We start from the raw sequence: 25,522 nt of genomic DNA on the forward strand, positions 1-25,522 counted from the left end.
TGGTATTCATGCAAATATATTGAGAGGAATTAAATCTACAGGATCACCAAAGGCCAACACATGCATCTGTGGCTTCTTGGCTACCCTGTTAGTGCCATTCAATTTATTGACTAAAAACAATAAATTGCACGTGCTGAACAAAAAACTGGCTCTAGGCAGCGGTTAAATGATGTATATCTGCTTTGAATTGACAATTCCTGCTTTCTATGAGAGTGTATGCACTGTAATTTTTACAGTTTTGTGACATATTTTAATCATGCTTTGATTGCTATGCTTTGACTATGAGAGTTGTGATATTCAGAGCTTTTTCAGCATGGGTGCTGCTGCATCTATGACCAGCCCAGAGACTGGTGGCTGGATTGAGATTCTTTCTTCTCCTGCTAATAGTTGTCTTTTTGTACTTCTGCTGTGACAGATTTCCATGTGAAAATGGTCCAGTGATTGCTGGCAACACTGTAGCATTATAAGAATATATGCAAAACAGCTATCAAATACGTTTTGTTGAATATTCAGTGAAATAAAGATCTTTCTAGTTATCACTATCTTGCTTCTGAATGTGTTTTGTTGTGAATATAGTAAAAAAATTGGGGAAATTTTTGATTTTGGTATAGCACATGTTGTGTATAGCACATACAGTCTTCCAGTAACAGATTTTTACTTATTCTTACTACCATGTTTCCCTGAAAATAAGGCACTGTCTTATTTTATTTTTTTTGCTCACAAAAACACACTAGGTCTTATTTTCGGGGTAGGTCTTTTTTAATGTGTAAAACAATCCACACTTATTCATGTACAAAAGCATGAATACATGTACATTTGGTATCACTCCGCCTGTGGCAGGAGCTGGTGCTAAAGAGGAAGCATCAGCTTATGCGGCTCTGCTCCCTCCACAGGGAGTGGAGGGAGCAGAGCTGTGTAAGCATGTTTCCTCCACACAGTGCATTAAGTTAAAGGTAAGTTAAAAAATAAAGTTTAAAAAGGCTCTTTATGTTCCCCACTGGCCCTGGGAATAAATACAGCTAAGTCTTATTTTTGGGATAGGTCTTATTTTTGGGGAAACAGGGTATGTGCAGTCCTTTCTGTGGGATTGTGTAGTTGCTTATAGGAAGCTTGCAGAAATTTCAGATCTGTCAAGAGTACTCTTCTTCAACTTCCATAGGGAAGAACTTTGACTACCCTTGAAGGAAAAGTTATGAGGCAGTGAGAACAGCATTAGGATAAATACTTCTATATTTGGGGTTACTGGTTAAGAGTGCAGGACTGGGATCCAGGCAGTCTGGGTTCTAGTCCCTGTTCAGCCATGGATCATGAACTGGGTGACTTTGGGCCACTCACTCTCAGCCCAACCTACCTCACAGATTGAGAACAGAAGAGGAGAATGATGTAAACTGCTTTGAGTTCTTTGGAAAAAAAAAAAAGGAGGGATAGAAAAATAAGACTCTAAAATGACCATCTCTCGCCTGGTGGATTCCAGATGTGTTGAACAATATATTAATATTTTACTGATTTTATTATATTTTATTGTACATTCATCACCTGTTTTTATGGACTGTGTGAACTGCCCAGAGAGCTTTGGCAGTGGGGCAGTATAGAAATAAGCAAATAAATCCAGCTATTCCCAGCATAGCCTTTTTGCCATAGTGCTTGGGGGGTGCTGGAAATTGTAGTCCAACACATCTGGAGGGCTTCAGGTTGGAGAACATTGCTGTAAATGATAGACTTTTACAATTTTAAGATAATTTGTTTCAATGCTATTAAGATTACATTGAAAATGCTTTCATTTGAATCCAGGTATCCGCCCATGAAAGAGGTGAGGCAGAACCTGACTGTCTTTCCTTTCTCCCACCAGCTCCCATGGTGCCAAATTCTCCTTTAAGGATTGGTGGCTCCGCTGTGGCATGGTGGGGGGAGGGGGGCTAGGGGAAAAGTGGAGATTGTAGAAAAGCGGATAGATGCCCCTTCTCTTTTAGTCACAGAACGTCCATCCACTGCTTTCTCCACAATTTTCCTCTTCCCCACAGCATTACATGCCACAGTCTGTCCCATGGAGCGAGGCAGGGTCCCTTGAAATTCAGGGAAGCTATTTTAGGGCGCTTTAGCTGCTGGTGGGAAAAGGGGTGGGCAAGAAAGGCTTTTGCCCCTTCTGCAAGTAAATATCTGGATCCAGTGTTTTGCTTCCTGTTTTTTCCTAACATTAAATTTGCTTCTGTATTTCACTTTATGTTTTAGGCATTGGACTGGGAGTCACTGTTCGGGAATATGGAAAACTCTCAAATTTGGACAAATTTTACTTTGCATTTCCAGGAGAAGTTCTAATGAGAATGCTTAAACTTATCATATTGCCTTTAATTATATCAAGCATGATAACAGGTAAGACAAACACTTGGGGAAATGTTTGATCTTGACTCATTTCTTATTTCTGTATGTGAAAACTGTATGGTTAAAACTGGTGGTATGCATATGATAAGTCAGCATTAACTGTCCTTTAGTAACTTCTTACTTAATGAAAAAAATGTTATAAAGATTGGGAAACTTCTGTGCTGCATTAGTTTACTACGCCATGTAAGGCTGCTGCAGTTTTGTTTGTTTATGCAGAGAAGAGGGACAGGGGGAACTACAAATACATTTCTCCTGCTGCAGCCTTGTTATCACCTGAAGTAAAAGTTCAAAATGCCACTCTCTCAGTGTGCTTAATATGTAGATTAGTGATTATTACAGCTGTAAACACATTGCAAAAAGTTTTGCTTAGGGAAGTGGTTTCTTCCTTTGGCTGCTCTTCCACTTTCAAAGTGCCAATAGCAGATCATGAGGAAGGGAGCATTCCCAGTAGGGTGCCTGGCAGGGGAAACCAATATTTATCTTGTGGGATATCCTTCCCAACCTGCCCTTTTCCTGTGCTCTTGCCAAACTTACTCTAACCTACTTACTACCTCATAGTACCCTGCACTCATTTACCTCCCCATGCCCACCTAAATCACCCTGGAGGTTCTTTGGAGGCTACTGTCTTTGCAGTAGCATCTTCTCCTTTCCTTTAAGGCTTCTCAAAGTTGGGGCAGGAAAGCATGTTTTGGAAGAAAAAGATAAAGGAACAGTATATGTGAGGCATGGCTTGCACAGTTGCTGGCACTTGTTCCTGAGTGTGCGCAGATGACTGTGTAGCAGGCCAAAGGAACAGGATAGTTTTTCTTGCAATAGTTTGGGAGGCATAGAAGGAGAAAAGGTAGCTTTGCCCTTTCATTCCCTTCCCCCAGCCAGGTATCAAGATAAAGAATGGTCAAGCACATGTATGCATAGTCTGCCTCTTTTGTTACTGGAAGTTCAAAATTCAAACATAAACCAAATGGATAACACTTCGGTAAAGTCACAGTTTTAGAAGTCACTAAAGTTATTTAATGCATATTCCATAATAATCCAAGGTGATGATAATCTGTATGGAATACTATAATCAAATGGGAGGAAAGTTTCTTCCTTACCTGAGTCCTGGAAAAAGCCTCCTTGGGGACTGAGTGGAATGCCCTGAATAATGTAGGATCTGGCCTAAGGAATTGCTGAAAGATCTAATGGAATATTCAATTTCAGACTCTATCAAATAGATGATCCTTTAGAAGTCCAGAATTTCACGGTTGCTCAATAGCTGCACCAGTTGGAGCTGTCCAGCTGGTTTCATTTATATGTCTAACATGAACATATTAAGTCCTAAGTCTTGCACTGGTATTATCTTTAAAGTAACCAAAGCATTTCCTTGATTTCTTTCCTTTTCTCCAATGATAGTTCATGGCAGTTTGTGGTTTGGTATAAAACTTACATAAGCTTCAAAAAGCATAACTATAGCTTTATCTTTGCTCTGCTGTCTCAAAGACTTAACCTGCTAGAAATTATTTGGGAACTGTTCTGAAAAAATACTTTTCACAAAACTTACCATATTCTGTTCTGTTGTTTTGTTTTATTAGTGGGTTTAGGTTTGGATGTCCTATTCTTCCATTTTGTATATTTTATTAGTAGCTATATTAATTTTTAATAATCTGCTTTTTAAGTTTGTAAAGATCTAAAATGAAACAATTTAATTCAGTAATATAAATCAGGAAGACGGAAGGAAATTATTTTAAATAATTAATTTTCAGCTTCATTTACTCATATATAAAACATTAGTATTGGAGAAGAAAGAAGGAAAATTAAGTTCTTGATTTAAATTGAGTACCCATAACAGAAATGTGTTGAGTTGCAATTTATTACTATACTAAATAAATTATATTAAAGTTTTCTGGGCACTGTACATAGAATTCCACTGTCTTCAGGTTTGCAGCTTGAGTTTTTTCCTGTATCTTCCCTTGGTAATAGAGGGCCAAGTGGACTTTGTGGTATTGAGTGCCTTTTATGTGCTGTGGCTGGTTCATCTGCGGCCTTCAATATGGACATAGTTTGCAATGTTTTGCTGTCCTCACAACTGGACTACTGCAGTGGGTCAGATATAGATGCCTTCAGTATGCCAAATACTCAGTAAAGTGTAGCTGTCAGAATCTTGATAGACACTATCTATTCTTCTGGTTTTATGCCCATTTTGATAGATCCTCACTATCTTCATATTTGTTTCCAAGCCCAATTAAAAACACTGGATTTATTTAATTTATTTAAAATATTTATAGGCAGCTTTTCAAGGCAGGTTCCTTTCCCAAGTGTGTATGACAGTAAAATGCATAACATAAAATTTAAAAAACCTGATACAATAATAAAAGTGGCAAAAGTTCCACAAAACCAGCAAACATCAACAAAAGATAGAGCCTACAGCACAATTGTCACCTTATCCAGTCTGATTAAACATAATCAGGGGAAGGAAGTATTTGAAATGTTCTTACATTCTTGGTTTGGAGCCAGTGCAGCAAAGGCCTTCTCTTGTGTACTTGCCCATTTAACTGACCTCACAAGTGGGCAACTGAGAAGACCCTCTCTTGCTGATCATAAAAGTAAAGGTAAGTTTATACAGGTGATGTTGATCCTTCAAGTAGTTTGGTACTGAGTCATTTAAAGCTTCAAAGGTCGAACCAGTTTTTAAATTGAGTGCAGAAACACACTTGTAACCAGTGCAGTTGGGCAGCATAGGGTTTATGTGATCTAATCCCCTTGTGTCAGTAGTGCCAAGACAAATGCATTCTATATCAACTGCAGTTTTAATAAATTGTCTTCAAATTCAGTTCATTACAATAGTCAAACATGGCCATTGTTATTGCATAGATAACTTGAAGAAAGGTCCATTCTGTCTAGATAGATTTTTAACTTTAAACAGCTTGGAGCCCAGGTATCTGAAGGAGTAGGCAATCCTTTATCTACCTGCTTCTGAGTCTAGACCCCACACAGCAACGGAGCCAACTGGGTGACTTTGAGCCAGACACAGATTGAGGGGAGGAGGAGATTATGTAAACTGCCTTGAGTTCTTTATAAAGAAAAAAGAGAAGAAAAAAAAGCTAGATAAAAATACATTAAATAATAAAAAAATAAAAGATCATCTGATACAGTACTCCTCTGTATGTCCTTCCTTGACAAGAGGTGAGGAAGATGTTAGCATCACCTAGGCATTTTAACTGTGGTCACTGATGTGTTGGTTGCTTTTTACTTGCTTTTTAATCTGCTGCTTTGATTTTGCTAACACATTATATTTAATGTTGTATTTTTATAGTTATTGTTGACTATGCTAGACCTTGGAGAAATTAAAGGCAGAGTGGAACTATTTTAAATAAATAACACAGTTGTTCACACATCTGCAGTCTTAAAGATATGATGCAAAAGCAAAATGACAGGGAAAATGCAGGAATCCAAGTAAATAGAGCATTTATGCTACATAGCAATGTAACTGAAAAAGATAATCATGCAGTGAATTGTCTCTTGTGCTATTCCTGGGGATGTTATTGGTAGAAAAGATAGTTGCTAAAGAAGCAGGAAGACGCAGGAAAATGACCAAAACTCATTGAAGAGACTAATGACTTTGTGAGAGCCCCATTCAATAATTATATCTTCTTAAAGATTTTGAAAGTCTTGTACAATTAATGGATTTTGGTTTGTCTTTTTTATTTTTACCTACTCATCTCTGGATGAGAGGGTACTGGATGAGTACTAGAAAAGAAAAAAGCTAAGCAGCATACTTTTAAGACCAAAGGCTAAACTAGATGAAATACAGAGAGATCTGTAATCTTTTTTCTTGTTAGTTCAAAGCAACCTTGAGCCTTCTAAATCAGATTGGGTTAATAACAGGGGGGTGGGGGGATATTTATTCTCTCAATATTTTATTGAATTTGCCCTTAAGGCTGGGACCCAAAGAGCTCCAGAAAAGAATAGAAAATATTTCTGCTTTGTAGGTAGTGGGTTTCCTGGTTTCCCTGCAGTCCTTTATAACACCTTTGACTCTTGCCTGGAATGCACCCTTCTCCATCCTTTAGAAAAAAAATCAGTGTGGGGCAAAAAACTTCTCTGTGCAATACCTTTGGATTGCAACTTAAGTGCCTGTACCTCTTACACGTGATATTATTTTTCTTGTTGTTTAATAAGTTTGCCATATTTTATTTGTTGTTTTACTGTGCTTTTTATTGTTGGCTGAATCCTGAGTCAGTGTTGATCGAAAGCTGGGAAAGTTTCTGTGCAAATCATCATTGCTCTGTGAAATACAAAGCAAATATCTGTGCTGTTTCTTACATGAATATTAACTTTGATAAGTGAGCAAATGGAAGAATTCAGGAGATTAGACATACAAGATCATGTAAGTGAAATAAGTGGATACTCCTGATGAGACACAGGATGGCATCTCCTAGAGCCTACTGCCTTGCCATGATTGCCAGCCCATGGCTCCAGTAGGAGGACCTCGATAAACTCTGTTTAGTAATTAATTATATTCTTCCTCTGTCCAATAGTTAATGTTCTCTGGCTGGGTTGCAAACAGATGACTAAAATGCCATAGAAACAGTTACAAGTGTAAACTTGAAATGAAGTATAAGGCAAAACAACAAACAGCACAGGAATTGATAAAACTGCCATTAAGATCTTCTTTCTTGTATTTCAGTCTGGAATGGAAAGGGATTGAATTAGCATTGTTGTCATTTGATGTATACAAGATAGTCAATATGGTGACAATGCAAATTTTTCTTATTGTGGCACAGAAGTTAAGGAAACAAACCAAACCAACATTGGTTGGTTTTATAAGTACCCATTCCCTTTGCTGTGGCATGCCTAAATAAGCTGTGGTGCAGCCCACTCTACCCAGAGTTACATACTATAAGAAGCTGCATAGCTTCCATCTGTGTGCAGTCCCAGCACCACATGAACACAGAATAACATACATGTTTCTGGAAGGTCCCATAAGTTTTTGGAAATCATATCTAAACAGCTTCATGAAGCACAAGGAGCTGCCAAAACAACTCTAGGATAAAGTTGTGCAGAATCACCATTCAAGGTTGGGTTCTAAAAAATTATATCCAAGACTATGAACATCTTCCACAGCACTATTAAATCCGTTATTACAAAATCAGTATTATTAGGGCTTACCTTTCACTCTGTATAGAGAAGGTTCTTTATCAAAGCTCAGTGACCAGGTATAGGCGGAATTAGTCAGAGAAGCAACCGAGAGGCCAATGGTAACTGAAGGCACTGGAGACATCTGCAGCTGTGATGGGAAAAACGTATCCATGGGACAACTAGCACCCAGATGCTCCATAAACTGGGCTTTGTAAAAAAGTGTCAAGAAGAAACCTATTGCCAAAACAAACCTATTTCATGGCTCATTTGGAGCCACACTACAAGCATGGGAAAATCTTTTCTGATCTTATGAGACCAAAATTGAACTTCTTGGTGTTGCAGAAAAATGCTCTTAGTGACACAGAGCCACCCATGGCAAGGACCCATTGCCTAAGAACACTATCCCAAGGTGAAACTGGGTGGCAGCAGCATCATGTTGTGGCAGTGTTTTCCTCAGTGAAGTCTAGGAAACTGCTCAGAATCGAGGGAATGCAAAAGGATCCAAATGCAGGAGAATTCTAGAGGAGAACATGGTTCAATTTGCAAGAGACCTTGGACTGGGGTGGATGTTTACCTTCAAGTAGGACAGTGACCCTAAATGTAAAACCAAAGTAACACTGGAGAGGTTTAAAACCAAAAAGCTGAAAAGTCTTAAAATGGCCCAGTCAAAGCTCACACCTCAATCTGACAATCTGTGACGAGACATGAAAGTTGCTTCCACCAGCAGTATCCATCCATCCTGTCAGAACTGGAATAATTTTGCCAGGAAAAATTGGCAAATGATGCATAAGCACAAAGTCGATAGAGACTTACCCAAGAAGGCTTGAAGCTGTAATTGATGCCAAAGTTGCTTCCATCAAGCATTGACTGGAGGTTGACTATTGTTGCAACCAAGATTAGCTTGTTTTTGTCCATTCAACATTTGTGCCAAAATACAAATATTTTACTCCTTAGCAATGTTGTAACTGGTAAACATCAAATGGTAACAGTGTCAATTAAATGCATTCCAATTTCTGGTTGTAACAGAAGGAAATTTGGAAAAGTCAAAACTCTACTTGTGCAAGGCGCTGTATGTTTTGTGTTTTTGTTTTGTTTTGTTTCAGCATTGTTTCTTGTTTTCATTAGGTTGATAGTCTATGTGGACATGCATGCGTCTTCACTGTAACTTTGTTCAAAATGCAAGAAAAAGATTTTTTTTTTCTCTAAAGGATTAGAATCACAGCCACTTTCTATGTTAAAAGGTTTGCCTGGCGCCGAGCCTATACTCTTTTTGATGCCAGGTGAAAACCTTTTTATTTGAATGTCATTTTAAGAATTAGGGATTTTAGAATCAGTCGCTTTTTAAAAAAAATAATTATTTATATTTTCTTTCTCTTTTGAATGTACTTGCTCATTTTCTCTGGTTGTATTTTTATTATTATTGATTGTATTATTGCTATTATCGTCTATTGTATTATTGATTGTTTTTATTTTTCTTGGTTTTAAGCTTGGTAAGCCATCCTGAGATGCTGTTGTGAAGGATGGGTTAGAAATGTTCTAAATAAATAAATAAATGGGGAAAACAACAAACATGATGAGATGCTTGGACAGAGAAGGATAAATAGGTGGAGATTGTCGCATTCTGAATTATGTGAAACATTACAAGAAAAAAAAGAACAAAAGTTCTGATAGTTGATGAGGGATGGTAGGGAAATGATTGGGATAAGGGACATTATGCAATGTCTGTTTAAACCAAACAAACAGGCATGACAGATTGGTGTAAGTTAGTTGAAATATTCTTATCCAAACATCTCATCATGTTTGTTGTGAACATCCTAGATAGTTTTAGCTACAAGGCAGTATTGAACTGTAGTACATAAATAAATTCTAGGATGCACCTAAGCCAGATCCAGGTAGATGCACCGAACCTTGCAAATTTAAAAAAAAAAAAAAAAAGAACCTGTTCCCTCTTTTCCTCCTTACAAAAGAGTTTTTTCTGCTAAGAAAAAAGATTAATTAAGCAATGGGAAAACACAAGAAAGTGCAAAAGGAAGATTATATTATTTAGACACCCAATAAATTCCTGCACCTGAGGCAGGGCCATTGCAAGATAGGGCCTCAGCTAGAATCATCCTAGAAAAGTCGCAAACTACAAAGGTTCATACAGGCACAAGGCACATGAAAACAGCTGACTCCTACATAACTTAGTATCAGGGTTGGATATTTCAGTGAGGACAATAGGAATGGAATTTGCACAATAATGCGTTGTTCCTTGACAGTTTCTGTTCAGTTCAGTGAAGGTTAGGGTGCATAGTGATTAGTATGTGTTAAGGTACCACCCAATAATGTTCAAGACATTAACCTGAGATAAGAAGGAAGCTGTGAAAAGAAATGTGGGGGATTACCAGTATACCTTTCTTGAGCAGAAAGGAAGAAAGAAGCAGTTTTGTGGAGATCAACGGAAAAAAATGAGCAAGGGCTGAAGAAGAAAAAGATTCTGGGAAAGGAAAGAAGCAGGAGGGATAATGGTGCTCTCCCTTTCTCTGTTGTACTGGTCCTGGAGTTGTTTCTCCATGTATTGGGGATTTGTGACTCATCTCCCCATCCCAACACATACACATAAACCAAGAAGACAGGAGAAGAGAAAGCTCCGAAGCCCAGCTCTAAATGCCACCTCTGTGTGTGCCATGATAGGTAATGCAGCATAGAAGGATTAAAAGATGCTATGCCATGCACATTCATTACACATGGGTATCTGGAGAGGGGCCTCCTATCCAAATTGTTTAATCTTTTTGGAGAGTAATAAACATATTTTCTCTTCCTACTTACCTCTCTCTAGCACTCCCTCTGCTTTCCCTGCCCCTCTCCCCTCCCTTCCCCTTCTGCAAAAAAATTGCCCCTACCCCATACATCAATAGAAAATTGTTTTCCTAGGCTTAATTGGTATGGGGAGGGGTAGCTCTTTAGGAGGGGGAGTGAAATCCTGAAATCCCTGCTACATGGTAAGAGTGGAAGATTTTTTCCTAAACTTTATTGCCATGCAGTTAAGCAGCATGTGGGGAAGGAAGGGGTACCCTTTTCTCCCTGCCCCTGCATTTTGCCTTGAAAATCTCCCCCCATATCACAATTAAGCTGGAGTAGGGGCGATCTTCTATGGCACTGATAGATACTCAGGGCTCTGGGAAATACATCTGGAGTCCTGGGAAATGAATTTTCTGGCAGCATCCCTGCTTAGCACTTCCCACACAATAGAGACTGATCCCCTTGCACCCTTAAACAGTGTCCAGTGAAAACAGAAATCATGAGTTGTACACAAACAAAACTGTCAAGGCTGACTGCCATTTCCATTCACAAGGGGAAAAACTGGTAATAGGAAGTCTTCCCTTTATTCTTTTTATCTTCTGAATGTATTGCTTCTATCTGAAAGAATACGTTAAAAAGGTTTAAGAGGTCATATCAGAGTAATACGTTCCAGGCACAGGAGAGCTTGTTTTTCTATGGGTACACCATAGAAACCATAAGTACTTTCACAGGTAGAGCACTAAAAATGTATGCATATGTAGTGATGGGGGCTAGAGCCAGTGCGGCCCACAGCATTGGCAGCTGGACAGGCAGATGCCCCTACCCTGCACGTAAACATGCAAATGAACACTAGGCAGGAAGTGAAGAATCAAGGCTTCAGTAAATCAAGGCTGTTTCTTGTTCCCACGGTCATCAGTTGGGAAGTAAAGAGTGAAATTTGTGAGGCCGATCTGATCTTGGCCATGTAGTACAGAAACTCTTGTGCAAATCTGCACATCCAAATAACTATCTAGGAAAGCAGTGGTATCTCAGGGCCAAGTTTATTTATTTTATTTATTGAATGGGGTTGCCCTGGAGCTTGCACAGGGATTGTTGTGTGATTGCTTTGGAGTGTGCAGTCAGAATTTGGAATTCTGTCCTTGCCAAGTGACATGGGTAAACTGGTTTATGTGCATGCTGATTCTGGGTGCATGCAAGATCTCAACATGAGGTAGGACGTGTTTTTCCAACTCATATTATGTATTTTGGAATACCACAACTCTTACAGATTTATGTGATAGAAGATATCATACTTAGGACACTGCATGCAGTAGATCAGCCACTTCATTGCTGACTTGTGCACAAAGCACAACCGCATTGTAAAAGGTAACTACTCCAAATTACACACTGAAGTGGTTGTTTCTATAAACCCCTACTGCACATCCTGTTCCAAAAGAGCTCATTTTAATGTTTGATAATTATTGGTTACATAATACCCGCACTCTTAAATGACACAGCAAAGAATATGGGGTGGGTGCTTGAGGTCAGATTTTTTGTCTCCGAGGGTGATTTTTTTGTCTCATGCAAGCACAACAACAGTTCATTGTCTGGGGAACTGGCCAAGGGTGTAGCATAAAATCAGTCTCTGTAGATAAAGGATTTATGGTTGCAGATACCATCAGATACAGCGTGTTGGCAAAGGCAGTTAAACAGGCCATGCTTTTGCTGATTCTCTTTAATGACCAATTTATTGTGTGGGCTAAAATGAAATGGAGGGAGAAATGGGTTCTGTCAGTTTGCCTCTAATGGCTAGGTGGTTTGTTCAAGCTTTGCTAGATGCTTTGAGAAAGGGAAAAGAGATACTCCTGATTCCTGTTCACTGATGACTTTTAGTTTTGATTGGTGGTTAACTTCTGAAAAAGATGCTTCATTTCAAGCCTGCCTGAAAGGGATAGTTGTTGACATGGAATCCTTGCCTCCCAATTTTGGTGGTTTCTGTTAGTGGTGTTTGGGCCTGACTAAAGTGATGCCATTTTTTAAAAATGCACTTTGTATGTGCTCAGAGCGCTCTTACTGTACTACCTTATAGAATGCTCAGTTTTATCCATTCTGGAGTTTAGCCTTAATAACTGAAGGCTCTGCTTATATCCTTTTAAGTGCTAAACTGTTTCCACTGGTCTCAAGTCAGTGTGCAAGGGCATCAGCTGTGCTTACCAGACTGCAGTTCTACCGGTAGTGTAGGACAAACCGTTAACACACCAAGATGGCAACTGCATACTAGCTGTCCAAAGGTAATCATATTGATCTCTGGGGGACCAGGTGCAGCAGGATTTTATGCAGCCCCCTTGTGTAATACCTCAGGGATAGTAAAAGGCTGGTACAAGAGGAATGGTGGGAGATGGTACAAATGTTCACTGGGTACACTTAAGGGGAAATGTAAAATCATCCAACAAGCAGACAAAAGCAGCCAGAATAATCTGAATAATAGGTGAAGGAGAGTCCCTACCATATTGGCAAATTTGCCCTTTATGCATAGGTGTTTAGCGTAGTTCTGGAAGGAAGCACCTTCCAGCACAGGCGTTCCAAAATAGTGCCATGCCAGAACCTCTAGAACCAGTGTGATAGCATGACTAGATTTCTTCTTACAGTGAAATTAGGATCTTCAAGCTGGGTGGGTACCCTGTGCTTCAGTTAGCATGTTGGTCCATAGGAATAAATCTTAAGAATCTATCTATAAAAAAATCATTAAAATATAACCAAAGGATCTACGAACATATGTGATTGGTATGTAATATAAATCAAACCACCTTCCACCTTTTGTGAGGGTTTTCTTTCTTGGGAAATTTGAAAGTTGTTCCACTTTTTAAAGAAAGCTCTACCTGTGTCAATTTTCTATAAGTTACCAAGGAATGTTGTTTTGGGTGTACAGTGATGTATGTCAGGGGTGGCTAACTTGCTGATCTCCAGATATTTTGTTCTACAGCTCCCATCATCCTTTACCATTATGTTGGTAGAACTGATTGGAATTGTGGGCCAAAAGATTTGGAGAGCCATGAGTTGCCCACTCCTGCCCTTCAATAATGTTTTAATAAGTTTCAGGGCAATGATTGATAGATTGTCCTAAATTCTAGATCTTGCACTAGATTGGAGGCTGCAGTTCCAATACAATAGCATAATTAAATGTTTTGTAAATTGTATTAGTTGGCCTTAGAAAACAGTTTAGAAAGTACAATAATTAAATAATATTACCAAACTTAAAACAGGATACAAGCAGAGTAAAAACTAAAGTAAGAGCCTTTTTTCTCCCAAATGAATGGCTAAAAGGCCTGGGAAGATTTAAAAAGAAGTCTCCATCTGATACTGAGAAGACCACAGTGTAGGCACACAGGCAACATTTATAAATGTTTATGTACTATTTTTCCCAATTTTCCTAGGTGTCGCTGCTTTGGACTCCAGTGTTTCTGGAAAGATTGGCTTACGGGCAGTTGTATACTACTTCTTCACTACAGCCATAGCTGTAATCCTAGGTAATACACAGTTCTTTCCTGAAGTCTTTGTAATCCTTAAATTTCTTTGTACTGTAGGATGATGGCTTCTTGAAAGGGTTTGTTAGCAAATCAGCAATGTCAGTCCTTACCTAGCCTAGAATCTTAAAGAGTAAGAACAAATGTAAATATCACATGAGTAGAAGTACCTTGCTAATCAGTAATACCTAGAGACATTCTCCTGAGCTACGATCTTTTGCCAGTGTACAATTCCCTGTGTATCATTTCACAGGCATACAGTTATTTCCTATTCAACAAGAAACCGCTTAATCATGGAATTGCCTGCACATTATGGAAGCAGTAATATTTGCAGCTGCACTCACAGATATTAAAGAGACTTTTATTACATTGGGTGAGAACAGGATTGGAACAATTATTTGTGCCACTGATATTTGTATGTACAGGCTACAGTAAAAAAAGGCTTTTTCAAATTAGCACAACAATAATATGTTGAATGGGAACTTTGAGTTTTAGGGAGACTCACACTTTTTTTTTTTGAACAAAAGGACTAAAAAGCCTGAGAAGATAAAAAGATCTCCACCTCATGCTGAAAAAAACACAATGTAGGCCCTAAGCAACATTTTTGGGGTTGACAAAAATAGACCATTGTCTGTCTGCTCTAGCCAGCCACAGCATTTAACAGAAAGGCTTGTGGTCATACTTCATCCAGCTGCAGCCCTACCATCTTCCATATATGGCATAATGACTATATGTCATATAATAATGAGTTTTTGAATGAGCCAAATTCTGATACTTGTGTAGGCATAATTCTGGTCTACAGACTGCATGCTATAGTTAAAAGGTTGTATTCAGAATGGGATTTTTCTGAATTCCAGGGATTGTTTTGGTTGTGACCATCAAACCAGGAGTTTCTCAGAAAGCTGATGAAATTGACAGGGTGGGTAGCACACCTGAAGTTTCTACAGTGGATGCTATGTTAGACTTAATTAGGTAAGTATTTGAGATAATGGTTAAATCCATTTAAGTATGTTTAATGAGACTGGCTTTCCTAGCCCCCTGAAAATGATACACTGGGTTTTTTCCCGGGGGAGGGGTGCTGAATGGGAAAGCTGAAGTCCAACAATTGCACAGAGACACCATCTGCATTACCTACTCATAGACAATGCCTCTACCAGACTTTCAGGGTGCTCCCATGCCTTTCAGGCCAAAGCCCATCTAATTTAATGGGTTCTCCTAACCCTTGATAGTATATATTCAGGGCACCCCTGTTAGATGGAATGACAGGAAAGTACCCATTATATGCAATTAACTCTGGATCCAATATTTCGTTGTTTAAAAGACTGCACAATAAGTTCTGGTATCCCAGTTTTAAGCTATCTATTAAAGCATATATATTTGAGATAGGAAATAACCATATACTACAGAACTTTAGACAATATACAGACTTTACATAACAGTATAGTTTTGGTGTTCCTTTTTAAAGAAAGCTCAGAGGGCAACCTATGAATTTCATATCATCTTTTTACTCAGCCAGTAGGGCGAATTTCTTTTTTTAAAAATGCAGGATATATGCTATTTTCCTGCTCAGACAAAATTATGTGGTGCTCGTCCAAAAGAAAATGTTAGAAATAGAAGGAGTTCTACCACACTACTTAGGTGTCTACTACTATGTCAATGCAATAAGGTATTGTATATTTTTATAGCATATTGTATTCCAACTTACAGAGAGAGAAAATTCAGCAAAAATCCTAATCAGCTGTGAACCTAACTCCTAAAAGGTCCACTCGTGGAGTCTGAACAGTAGCTCAGTAGAGAAGCACGTGCCTGTGTCAAGAAAGCCCCAGGTTCAGGTCCCGGAATTTCTAGGTCAGGTTGGGAAAATGTCCTCCCAACCTGACCTAGAAAAGCCCCAGAGAACTATTGGCAGTCAGTTTAGACAATATTGAGAGAGAAAGGCTCATTATTAGGCAACTTTATGTTCCTAATGGCCAAGTGAAGTCTTTCTAGAACCTCAAGACCGATAGGATATATAGGAATATTGTTGGAGGAAAGAGAAAAAAATTTCATCATACCATGCTGCAGCCTTCTCAAACCTGGTACCTCCAGCTGTTTTGGACTTAGCTTCCATCAGCCTAAACTAGCAGGACTAACCACTAGGGCTGCTGGAAGTTTTAATGCAATACCTCTGCGAAGCACCATGCACATGAAAGCTGCCTTACTGATTCTGCAATATTCGCATCATTACGTTATGAGATCTTTAAATCTCTTTACAGGAATATGTTTCCAGAAAATCTTGTACAGGCCTGTTTTCAACAGGTAGGTTCAACTGTTTATTGACAGATGTTCTGCAATTATTTCTATATCTCATTAAAAAATATTACATAATACTTAGATGAAATGTTACTAAATAGTGTTTTAGACAAGGACCCAGTAGAAATTACTTTTGGGTTACTTTTGTTTTACAAAAATAACATCTTAATAATAAGACCAACCAAAAAGAAACTTATCATTGTGTGCTGAGAAAATCCACTTTCCTTTCCAATTACCACTGCTTCAAAGAGCAGTTTTCAAGTCCAAAGCAACATGAACACATACTTTCAGAGTTACATTAAGATACCAAATTGGAAGCTCTTACCGCTGGCTCCATTATTCTGCTGGTACAGCAAAAAATCATGGATGCTGCTTCATTAATGCTGAAATAGGTCCTGTAAGGCTTTATGTATATATTTTACAAGGTGAAAGACTTGAAGGAAAAGGGATTTTTGCAGCCTCTGTACTTTGGGGATTAGTACTAAAAATAAAGACATGTTTGTCTGGAGAAGTAAGAACGAGTTAAGTAGTAGAATGAAGACAAGAGACAGAAAAGTAAACTGAGACGTGAAACCTGGTTAATAGTTCTTCAGTTGTAGAAGATAAGAGGTGATATATTTTCATAGAAATCATAGACTCATACAGGTAGAAGGGGCTTAGCAGGCCAACAGATCCAATCACCTGCTGAGTGCAGGACTCAGGTCTCCCATCCAGATCCTAACCAGGCCTGAGTTTGCTTAGCTTCCAAGATTAGGCAAGATCAGGCACTTCAGGCTAAATGGAGGTATTTTCTGTCTTCCATCAGTGATTAGTGAACTTCATATCTACTATGCAACAAGGCATCTAAAATTGCAAAGTTGTACTTCATATGACTATATTACCAACTGTTAACAAGAGGGTAAGCCCTACTACCATTTGAATTATTTCTTTGCCACCTTGGCTCCCAAAATTTGTGTTTTGCCTGAAAGACGTATGCTAAACAAAGTTACACCCCTGCAGTAAGAAAACAGCAGGGAGACACTATCTGACCTCCAGTAATTTAGATCACAGGAGTGGCTTCAAGTTTCTACTTGGAAGCTCTGGAATATGTGCATAGCCTATTCTTCACTAGCAATCTAATCAAGTCCCTGGAGAACATCCCCTAACAGGTGGCCCTGAGGGAGGGAAAGTGGAAAGCCCATGCTGGAAGCACCATTCAGCCCACTGATAAGCTTAAGGAAGCCACAGCCAAATATGCATGCAAAGCCCTTCTTGCACTTGGCACCTTTTTGCACTAAACATCCATGGCAGGAAAAGAAAAATGCCACCAGCAGTACCCTTTTTCTCTTCTGATGTTAGGAAGCATCCCACTCTCCTTGGTTTAATTATTATCCTTGGAATATTTATTTGCCCAAGCATAGAATTTCCAGAATGATTCTTTATTGGGGTGTAGAGTATTACTCCAGCCAGCCATTCATTCTTCCAAGCAAAGTCATCCTTGACTTCACCCTAAGAACTTGTCTCTTGCTTAGCAAGGGAGATTCTACTTCACAATCTATTTTCATATCATTCAGGAGGGATCAGCGATGATGAGGTTTGGTTAGGTTTTAGTTCTATGCCATGCAGGGCTCAATGAGGCTTGCCAATGCTTACAAACTGCACCTTGATATTTAAGAGCTGGAATGGTGAAGAACTACCGTTGCATTGGTCTAGTTGAAGCCCAGGTATGAGTCTAAAAGAATCTTGGTATACTGTGGATAAAGGGGCACAAGTGGTAGCTAAGTCATGTCATAATGTTTCCATTTTTCCAACCATTCTAATGCTTGCCTACTTTGGAGTCATTACAATTCTGTGCTCCCTGATAGTGATTTTCCAGTGGAAACTAAGCCCCAGTCTGCTATCAGGCGGCTGATAACCTAGACTGGTGAAACAGTGTCCTATCCATCCACAAAGAAACCCTAGCAGCAGGGCTACACTGCAGAAAAATCACCTTTGTGTCTTTGTAGGCACCTTGGGTTCCTGACAAGAGGGAAAACTGGAATATAATAATAATTAAAAAGGCTGAATCAGGTCTTAGCAAGTTAATAGTATTCATATGTTTTCTAGCCTCTATTAAAATTGACTTGCAACCTAAAGGGAGCTTTAAAAATATAGTTTCTTTTCAGTCTATTGTTTCCTATTAATGCAGTGTACTTATATTCTTAACTTGCAGTATAAAACCAAACGTGAAGAAATAAAAGTAAAAAATGGCACTGTTCCTACAGAAGAACCAGTCACAATTGTAATGCCAACAGAGTCTTCCCAGGTATGATTACTACTGTGTATTGTATTACACTATTGCTACTGAAATGATGTAGAAAGAATTTGTCTAGAGAAACTTTACCTGCAAATGTGATAGTTAATACCAGGAAGTAAAACTGAGCTGACGCAGAGGTTTGTTGTCAAATCCTTTTAAGGTGAACTGTTCCCCTAAGAAATCAGGTAGCAAACAAAATAACTGAAAACATGCTTACGTTGCTGTAGTTTCTCAAAAAAAGATCAAATTTGTTTAATCTGTATAGCAATAAAGCATATACTTGCTGATGGTAATTTTTCTACTCCACTCTCAATCTACAGAATAAAACTAAGGAATACAAAATAGTGGGCATGTATTCCGATGGTATTAATGTGCTTGGCTTGATAGTCTTTTGTCTTGTCTTCGGAATCGTTATTGGGAAAATGGGACAAAAGGGACAAGTGCTGGTGGACTTTTTCAATGCACTGAATGATGCCACAATGCATATAGTTCAGATAATAATGTGGTAAGTAAGATGATATTTTCTCAGTAGCACTTTGAGTGTTTAGTTACTGACTTCAGCAAAACAGAATCATTTTTACTGTACCAAAGAAATATATGGAAAAACAATTGGAAAGTCAAAATTATTAATGGCCTTCTCCCTGTTAAAAAAAAGAGTTTTAAAATGTAGGGTAAATTGATGTGAAAACATCAAGACTGAAAAAAATAACTCTGATGGTATATAGAATAGAAACCTGGAAGATGTCCAAAGTAGTAGATATTTTGTAAATGTTGTAAATTATGTTTTAGAGACTATTTTGCACACAAGCCTTAATAAACAGAGTTACAAAATAGTATGAATAATCACTGTTTTGATGATAGTTGTATTCATAATTATGATGGATTTATATTTAGTCACACATAGTGGAGATCAGCTTCCTTCAGGTTGGTTCCCTCTGAATATTTTGGACTACAGAATTCCTGGCCCTTGACCATGATGTGTGGTTGTGATGGAAGCTAAAGTCCAAAACAACTGAAGGGCAAAAGGTTGAGGAAGGCAAGCATCAATCTATTGAAATCAGCAGGACAGGTTAGCCAGTAACTTATCCAATTGATTTCAGTAGGTCTGCTCTAATCATGACTAACTCTGGATCCAACATTATGAATTGTGGGCATGAAGAAATATTTATTTAAAACATAGATCCTGCCATTTTGCCAAAAGAGAGAGAATTGTAGGTTAATGAATTACAATTAAATAAACAGAAACTAACAGAAGAATCCACAATCGGTAACTCAGTCAATCAAAATAAATCATACAGTTAAATGACTATATCAGTATTATGAAATTGGAAAACTGGCTCTGCTCAATGGCTTGGCAGGACAGATAGCTCTTGATAAGTCTCTAAAAAGTGTATGAAGACAAGAGAATGTCTTTGGGGAAGAAATTTCTCATTCATAGTTTTGTCCCACGTAACCTCCAACCTACCCTCCAAGAAAGGAAGTTTCCACTGATTATATTAATAAACAGAGAGGAGCTCATGTGGCTCTCTTAGGCCTAAGCAATATAGGATTAAGTACCAAATTCTTGTTAATCAGAGGTTCATTTTTTGTTCTGCCCAGTTATGCAAAGGAATCCCAGTTGGACAATTATGTACTCTTTTTCCAAGTTGCAAATCTTTATATACAAAGAACTATGCATAGAAGTTCAAATTACGGTGTTGCTTCACTCAATTTAATGACTTTTTATGTAAAATTGGTTCTATAGTTCATAACTATTACTCCTAGCAGCAAGTTAAGCTGGTTTCTTCCCACTTCTTGTAAGATACGAGACAAGTTACACAAATAGAGGGAGCACTCCAGTGGCACCTACACAACCTTTGAGGAGCAATAGGATACTTCAGGGCCCCAGATCTGAGGCTGGAGTCAGCACTCTGACCTTGGAGCTGGGAATCTTTTCCACCCCCTCACAATTGGCTCCCTGAGGTTGGGAAAGCAACAGGGAGGCAATTATTGTCTCTGCTGCTCTTCCCACACTGCATTGGATGCCTGTGAGCATCTGAGTTTGGGTGTTTACAATCCTTGTACTAGGATTGCAACCTAAGCATTATTTCTAGTGAAGCTGTGAGGTAAAACATTGTATCTGGTACAGTTTCCTAGGAGTAAGCTCCATTTAAGTCAGTGGGTCTTGCTTTTGAGTAGACATGTAAAGTATTGCATGACAAATTATCATGGAATACTTTTTAAATGATGTTTTGTGTATTCTAGGTATATGCCATTGGGTATTTTATTTCTGATTGCTGGAAAGATAATAGAAGTTGAAGACTGGGAAATTTTCCGCAAATTGGGTCTTTATATGGCTACTGTACTAAGTGGGTATGTTATTTCTTAAATAACAATAAAATGTATTGATACAAGAAATCTGTTTCTTCTTATAAACTCTGTAATTTCACTGTGCTGTGTTGAAAATATATTGAATGAGAAATGCAGCATTTTCCATGTTCTATATGAACTTGCCTGTTGTTCTGACTACAGAGGCCTGATCTAGCCAAGGCACCCTAGTTTAGCTTCAAGGAAGGCACAAAACCATCTGTGTAAAAGTTGATTACACAGTTGACTAATAAACAAGCAAAAGAAAGCTCACACTCCTCTTACTTGTAGCTTATTGGTTCCCTGAATAGGCTGGGGTGCTCCATGGGCCTTCAAAAGTGCTTGGGTGAGCAGCGTGTCAATTTATCCCCCAAAATGAGAATGAAAGGTAGCACCTTTGCCATGGATTTTGTATGGTTCCTCTCTCCCACTACTGGAGAACCTGTCAGGATGCATCCAGGCTGCCTGCCACTTCCTGGGAACAAAGTTGTTTTGATAGGATAAACAGTTTCATTCTCACTGCAAAGATGGACCTTACCTGCAAAATGGTTGGGAAGGCAACTTCAAAGAAATGATCTCTGGTACTCTTTTTAACATGCTGAAGCCCCTGTGGCCTTGGCATGTTTTCAAAAAGCCATGGACGCTGGGAAAGTTTGCCTTTGGACATTGGGAAAGTTCAGTACACTACCCACTGAACCCCGCTAAACTCCTTGCAGAGCAAGCATTCCTGCATGATTACCATGGCTCATGATGTTTAAATGATCTGCTTGACAGATAATAGAGTGGTTTCTATGTTGTTATGGTTTCTATTCATCTTATGAGTCCTCCTGCTACCGCAGATGAAATTCAGTCCAAGGTATATTACTCCTTGCCCATGTTGTCTGCTGCATCCTCGTTGGTCTGCACCTGGAGAATGGATGGCTGAAGTGACTGCTACAGTGGTTGCTCTTTCCAGGTTATTCTGTGGCATTGAAAACCGTGATCCTGAGTTTAGACCTCACGACAAGCCATAGTGGTACAAAGAAACCATAGAGCAAACTGTTATGATTTCTACAGACTAAACTTACTGTGGTGAAATACAATGACTGGGGTCAGACAACACAACAAACCAGCAATAGAAAAAGCGACCATGGCTTGTGATGCTATCTGAACCCAGCCATTGTGGAATTCCCTCCAGAAGGTGGTGAGATTGGCTTCTTCCATTGGGTTTTTATTGTAGTTTAATGTTTCCTCACTCGTCAGTTATAGTCTTAACATTTCTCTCAAATTTTATCATGTGGTTCTTGTGGTTTTGCTCTTGTATTTCTCATTTTATGTGAAATTTTAATGTTTTTATTGTACATCACCACTTGTCCCTCATAGATAAAGGTGGGATGTATACATTAAATTAACATAAATAAATCTATAAACACCTTTTGCTAAAATGTTATTACCAAGTAATATCTAATATTTGTTTCCTCTTTCAGACTTGCAATTCATTCTGTTGTGATTTTGCCACTAATATACTTAATCATAGTACGGAAAAATCCATATAAGTTTGCAATAGGAATGGCTCAGGCACTTTTGACAGCACTCATGATTTCCTCCAGGTAAGGATAATGAAATTTCTTCTCTTATCTTGTAATTACTAGAAAGCACTAAAGGAATTGTTAAACTTTTTCTGTATTTAATTGCTATGATTCTAGAGGTAAATCTCACACTTTGATTTCTACTGGGTGTAGCTCCTACATGGCACAAGTTGGTCTCTTGGTTGCTAAATTAATAGGCAAATAGTGGCATTTTACTCCTTGCTTCTTAAAATATTTTCTTTATTTTTTCCATTGTGTGTGATCCAGTTCAGCCACTTTACCTGTCACCTTTCGCTGTGCAGAAGAAAAAAACCATGTTGACAAGAGAATTACCCGATTTGTTTTACCAGTTGGAGCTACAATCAACATGGATGGTACCGCCCTGTATGAAGCAGTGGCTGCTGTTTTTATTGCACAGCTCAATGACTTAGAGCTAGATATTGGCCAAATAGTGACGATTAGGTAAGAACTGTACTCCAACGTGTTTTTCTTCATTTGGCGAAATACTGTTGATTTTCTTATCCACAAAGCTTAATGCATACAATTACACAAAGCTTAATGCATACAATTACACAATCATGTCTTGTTTAAAATAGAATCATTGGTAGAGGACAGCAAAATCTACAGCCACATAGAAAGCATAAACAAGGTAGGCAGCTGAATAATGATTGGATTCTCTAGCACACACAAGGATCTGAGCATTTGGATCCCATGGAGTTGTATGGCATTGAAAACTCATTGACCCTAATAGCCTCATTAATATTTTCATGGCATTGCAATCTGGTCAACACAGCTGTCTTTTATTCTTCATTGGTGCATGCACTTCTATAGGCCATCTGTAGGATAAAAGAGTCCTCTCTACTCTGCTTAACTAGATTTTAGCTGTTGTTTTTATTTTTAACAGCTTAATGACTAACAAAGGCCAAACAATAACACTAAAACTGAGCATAAAGCATTACAATAAATTGCCCACTGAAACAATTTTACTAGTCAGCCCCATAAAGTCCCTGGCAAAAGGCCCCTGGCACTTTAAATTGGAATCAGAATTGACCTAGCAACTAGTGCAGCTGGTGCAGCAGAGGCATCCTAGCATCTGACCACCTTGCGCCCATTAGCACAGCTGCATTGTGCACCAGCTGAAGTATCTTTAAAGGCAGTCCCACACAGAGTGTGTAACATGCATGTATGGGTTCTTTCAATCATCAGGGACAGCTACACCTTTGACCCCGCCTATGGAATTTGTTGTACCACCCACCTCACCCCCACACTCATGGAAGAAATTGCTATACTCTTGGAGAAGGAAAAGATAGAAAGAATTATTTCACCTCAGAAACTTTTGGGGATTTTTTTCTTCTCCTTATTAGACTAAGGAATTTTCAGATGATGACTCTTCTATACCTTCTCTACTTCACTGTGAAAACTTGCTTGCCACAGTCTGTGTCTGTGAGACCTGTTTCCATATCCCATTCATCCCATATCTTGTCACTTCCCCTGCTTCCTCCTAGCCAACAGGTATTACCAAATTCTCCCATTTGGCCTCTCCACTGCACCAAGAGTCTTACAAAATGCATGGCCAGACTGATAGCATTCCTCTGACTGCAGGGAATATTTATCTTCCCACATTTAAGCAACTGGTTCTTTGTCACTTTCCCAAACAGCCATTTCCATCAGGGCTGCCTCATATCTCTTGAGTTCACTGGGACTCAGGTCAACCAGGATAAATCTTGCCTCATCCCCTCCCAAACTCATCAGTTCAAAGTGGCCCGTGTAGTCTCTGTAACCGGCTAAAACCCACTTACCAGTCGAGAGGGCTGATATCCTAAGACACTTGACATGCAACATCAGTTCCTGCTCTTGGTCCTGAAATTCTGTCCAACTTTTCCTAGGCCTCATAACTGCAACCATAGCTGCTTCTGTGACCCCTCATGCCCCCTTCATGTGACTCTGCTACAGTTCTGGTTTCATAGAGTCTTCAACTCCCACACAAGATTCCTTGGCACACCTCTTGAACCATTCTTTTCAAAACCAAAACTCTGGCCATTCCATTGAATCTCTCAGTGGAGCGCTGTTTCCACAGTTTCTCTTGGCTGAGGGGTCATTGTGGTTTTCTCAGAGTACATGTCCATTGGTCCCCCTGAGGGCAAAATGCACACATTAACTATCTTAAATTTCTGGCATTTGTGGAGACTTTGCTGTCTACCCCAATCTTCCTTGATTTTCCACAGGGATAAGGTTGTCTTACAACTGGACTCCCCCAACCTGCCTCTCCATTGAAGGTGGAGATAAGTTTCCTTGATGTTAGGAGTGTTTTCTCCTTCTATTTGCCATACACATTCTGGCCCTAGGAAGAAACACCCTGTATCCACACAGTACTTTTCCAACTGGGTCTGATCTACTATACTGCTCACCTACCAACTTGCATACCTCTTGGCTCCTGAACATGTCCACAGCCACTTGACTAGAGTTGTGGTTTCATCTATTGCTTTCCTCAGGGGCCTCCTGCTCCCTCAACTCTGTAATGCTGCAACTTGGGCCCAGCCTTCAACTTTGATCAAGCTCCTCTGCCTAGATACCAGAGCTTATATGGATGCAGCCTTCAGGAAGCCTTCAGAAAGTGAAGCCTTCCGTCAATTATGTTGACATCTCCCTTTTCCAGTAAGACTGCTTAGAATTACCTGCGTGTGTGAATCACAGTGATCACAGAGGAGGAGAACAGGAAACTGTAGCTGTACTTCTTCAAGTAGTCATCTGTGAACCCACACAACCCATCCTCCTCCTCACTGGATGTCTCACTCCTGTTTTGTACCTCTGCTGTAAGCACGCATGTGGTGGGTGGGGGCAGTCAAGGCTCTCACCCAGAAGCTTGGTTCAACCCAAGAAGGTTCTGAATGACTGCTCTGAGCAGCTGCCAAATGCGTATGTGTGATTTCACAAATGGTCACCCAGAGTGCAACAAAGTAAGCAGCTACAGTTTCTGCTTGCCTCTAATTATTTCAGGAGCCACTCACTTCCAGTAATGATAGCAGCTGGCAGTATAGTCTAATGCCCTTAGTTTTTAGATTGAGGTGCTTTATTTATTGTAGGCTTTCCGTGTGTGTTTGCGTACAAGCTTTCTAACTCTCACTGTGCGGATCAGACCCCTTGAATGATTTTTAATAGTGCCTGAAGCAATAAGAGTGCATGCCGTGTATGTGCAGACTTCCTTTTCATTGACGATCTGGGCTGGCGCTCCCGACATGTTGTGGCACGCTTCCCTCAGC

At 39.2% G+C, this 25,522-nt stretch overlaps 1 protein-coding gene across 1 annotated transcript in view; it reads left to right on the plus strand.

Annotated features, from left to right (window-relative positions):
- Positions 1-25,522, plus strand: part of SLC1A1 (solute carrier family 1 member 1) — a 51,171-nt gene that overhangs the window by 18,019 nt on the left and 7,630 nt on the right. Inside the window, exons 2-10 of the mRNA XM_044446616.1 lie at positions 2,230-2,370; positions 13,692-13,784; positions 14,639-14,753; positions 16,037-16,079; positions 18,265-18,357; positions 18,669-18,853; positions 20,593-20,700; positions 22,161-22,283; positions 22,530-22,724. Coding sequence (XP_044302551.1) covers positions 2,230-2,370; positions 13,692-13,784; positions 14,639-14,753; positions 16,037-16,079; positions 18,265-18,357; positions 18,669-18,853; positions 20,593-20,700; positions 22,161-22,283; positions 22,530-22,724 — 1,096 coding nt within the window. The remainder of the gene's footprint in view (positions 1-2,229; positions 2,371-13,691; positions 13,785-14,638; positions 14,754-16,036; positions 16,080-18,264; positions 18,358-18,668; positions 18,854-20,592; positions 20,701-22,160; positions 22,284-22,529; positions 22,725-25,522) is intronic.

The sequence above is a fragment of the Varanus komodoensis genome, unplaced genomic scaffold (assembly GCF_004798865.1).
Source record: "Varanus komodoensis strain SLA01 unplaced genomic scaffold, ASM479886v1 scaffold5, whole genome shotgun sequence".
Taxonomy (NCBI): Eukaryota; Metazoa; Chordata; class Lepidosauria; order Squamata; family Varanidae; genus Varanus; species Varanus komodoensis.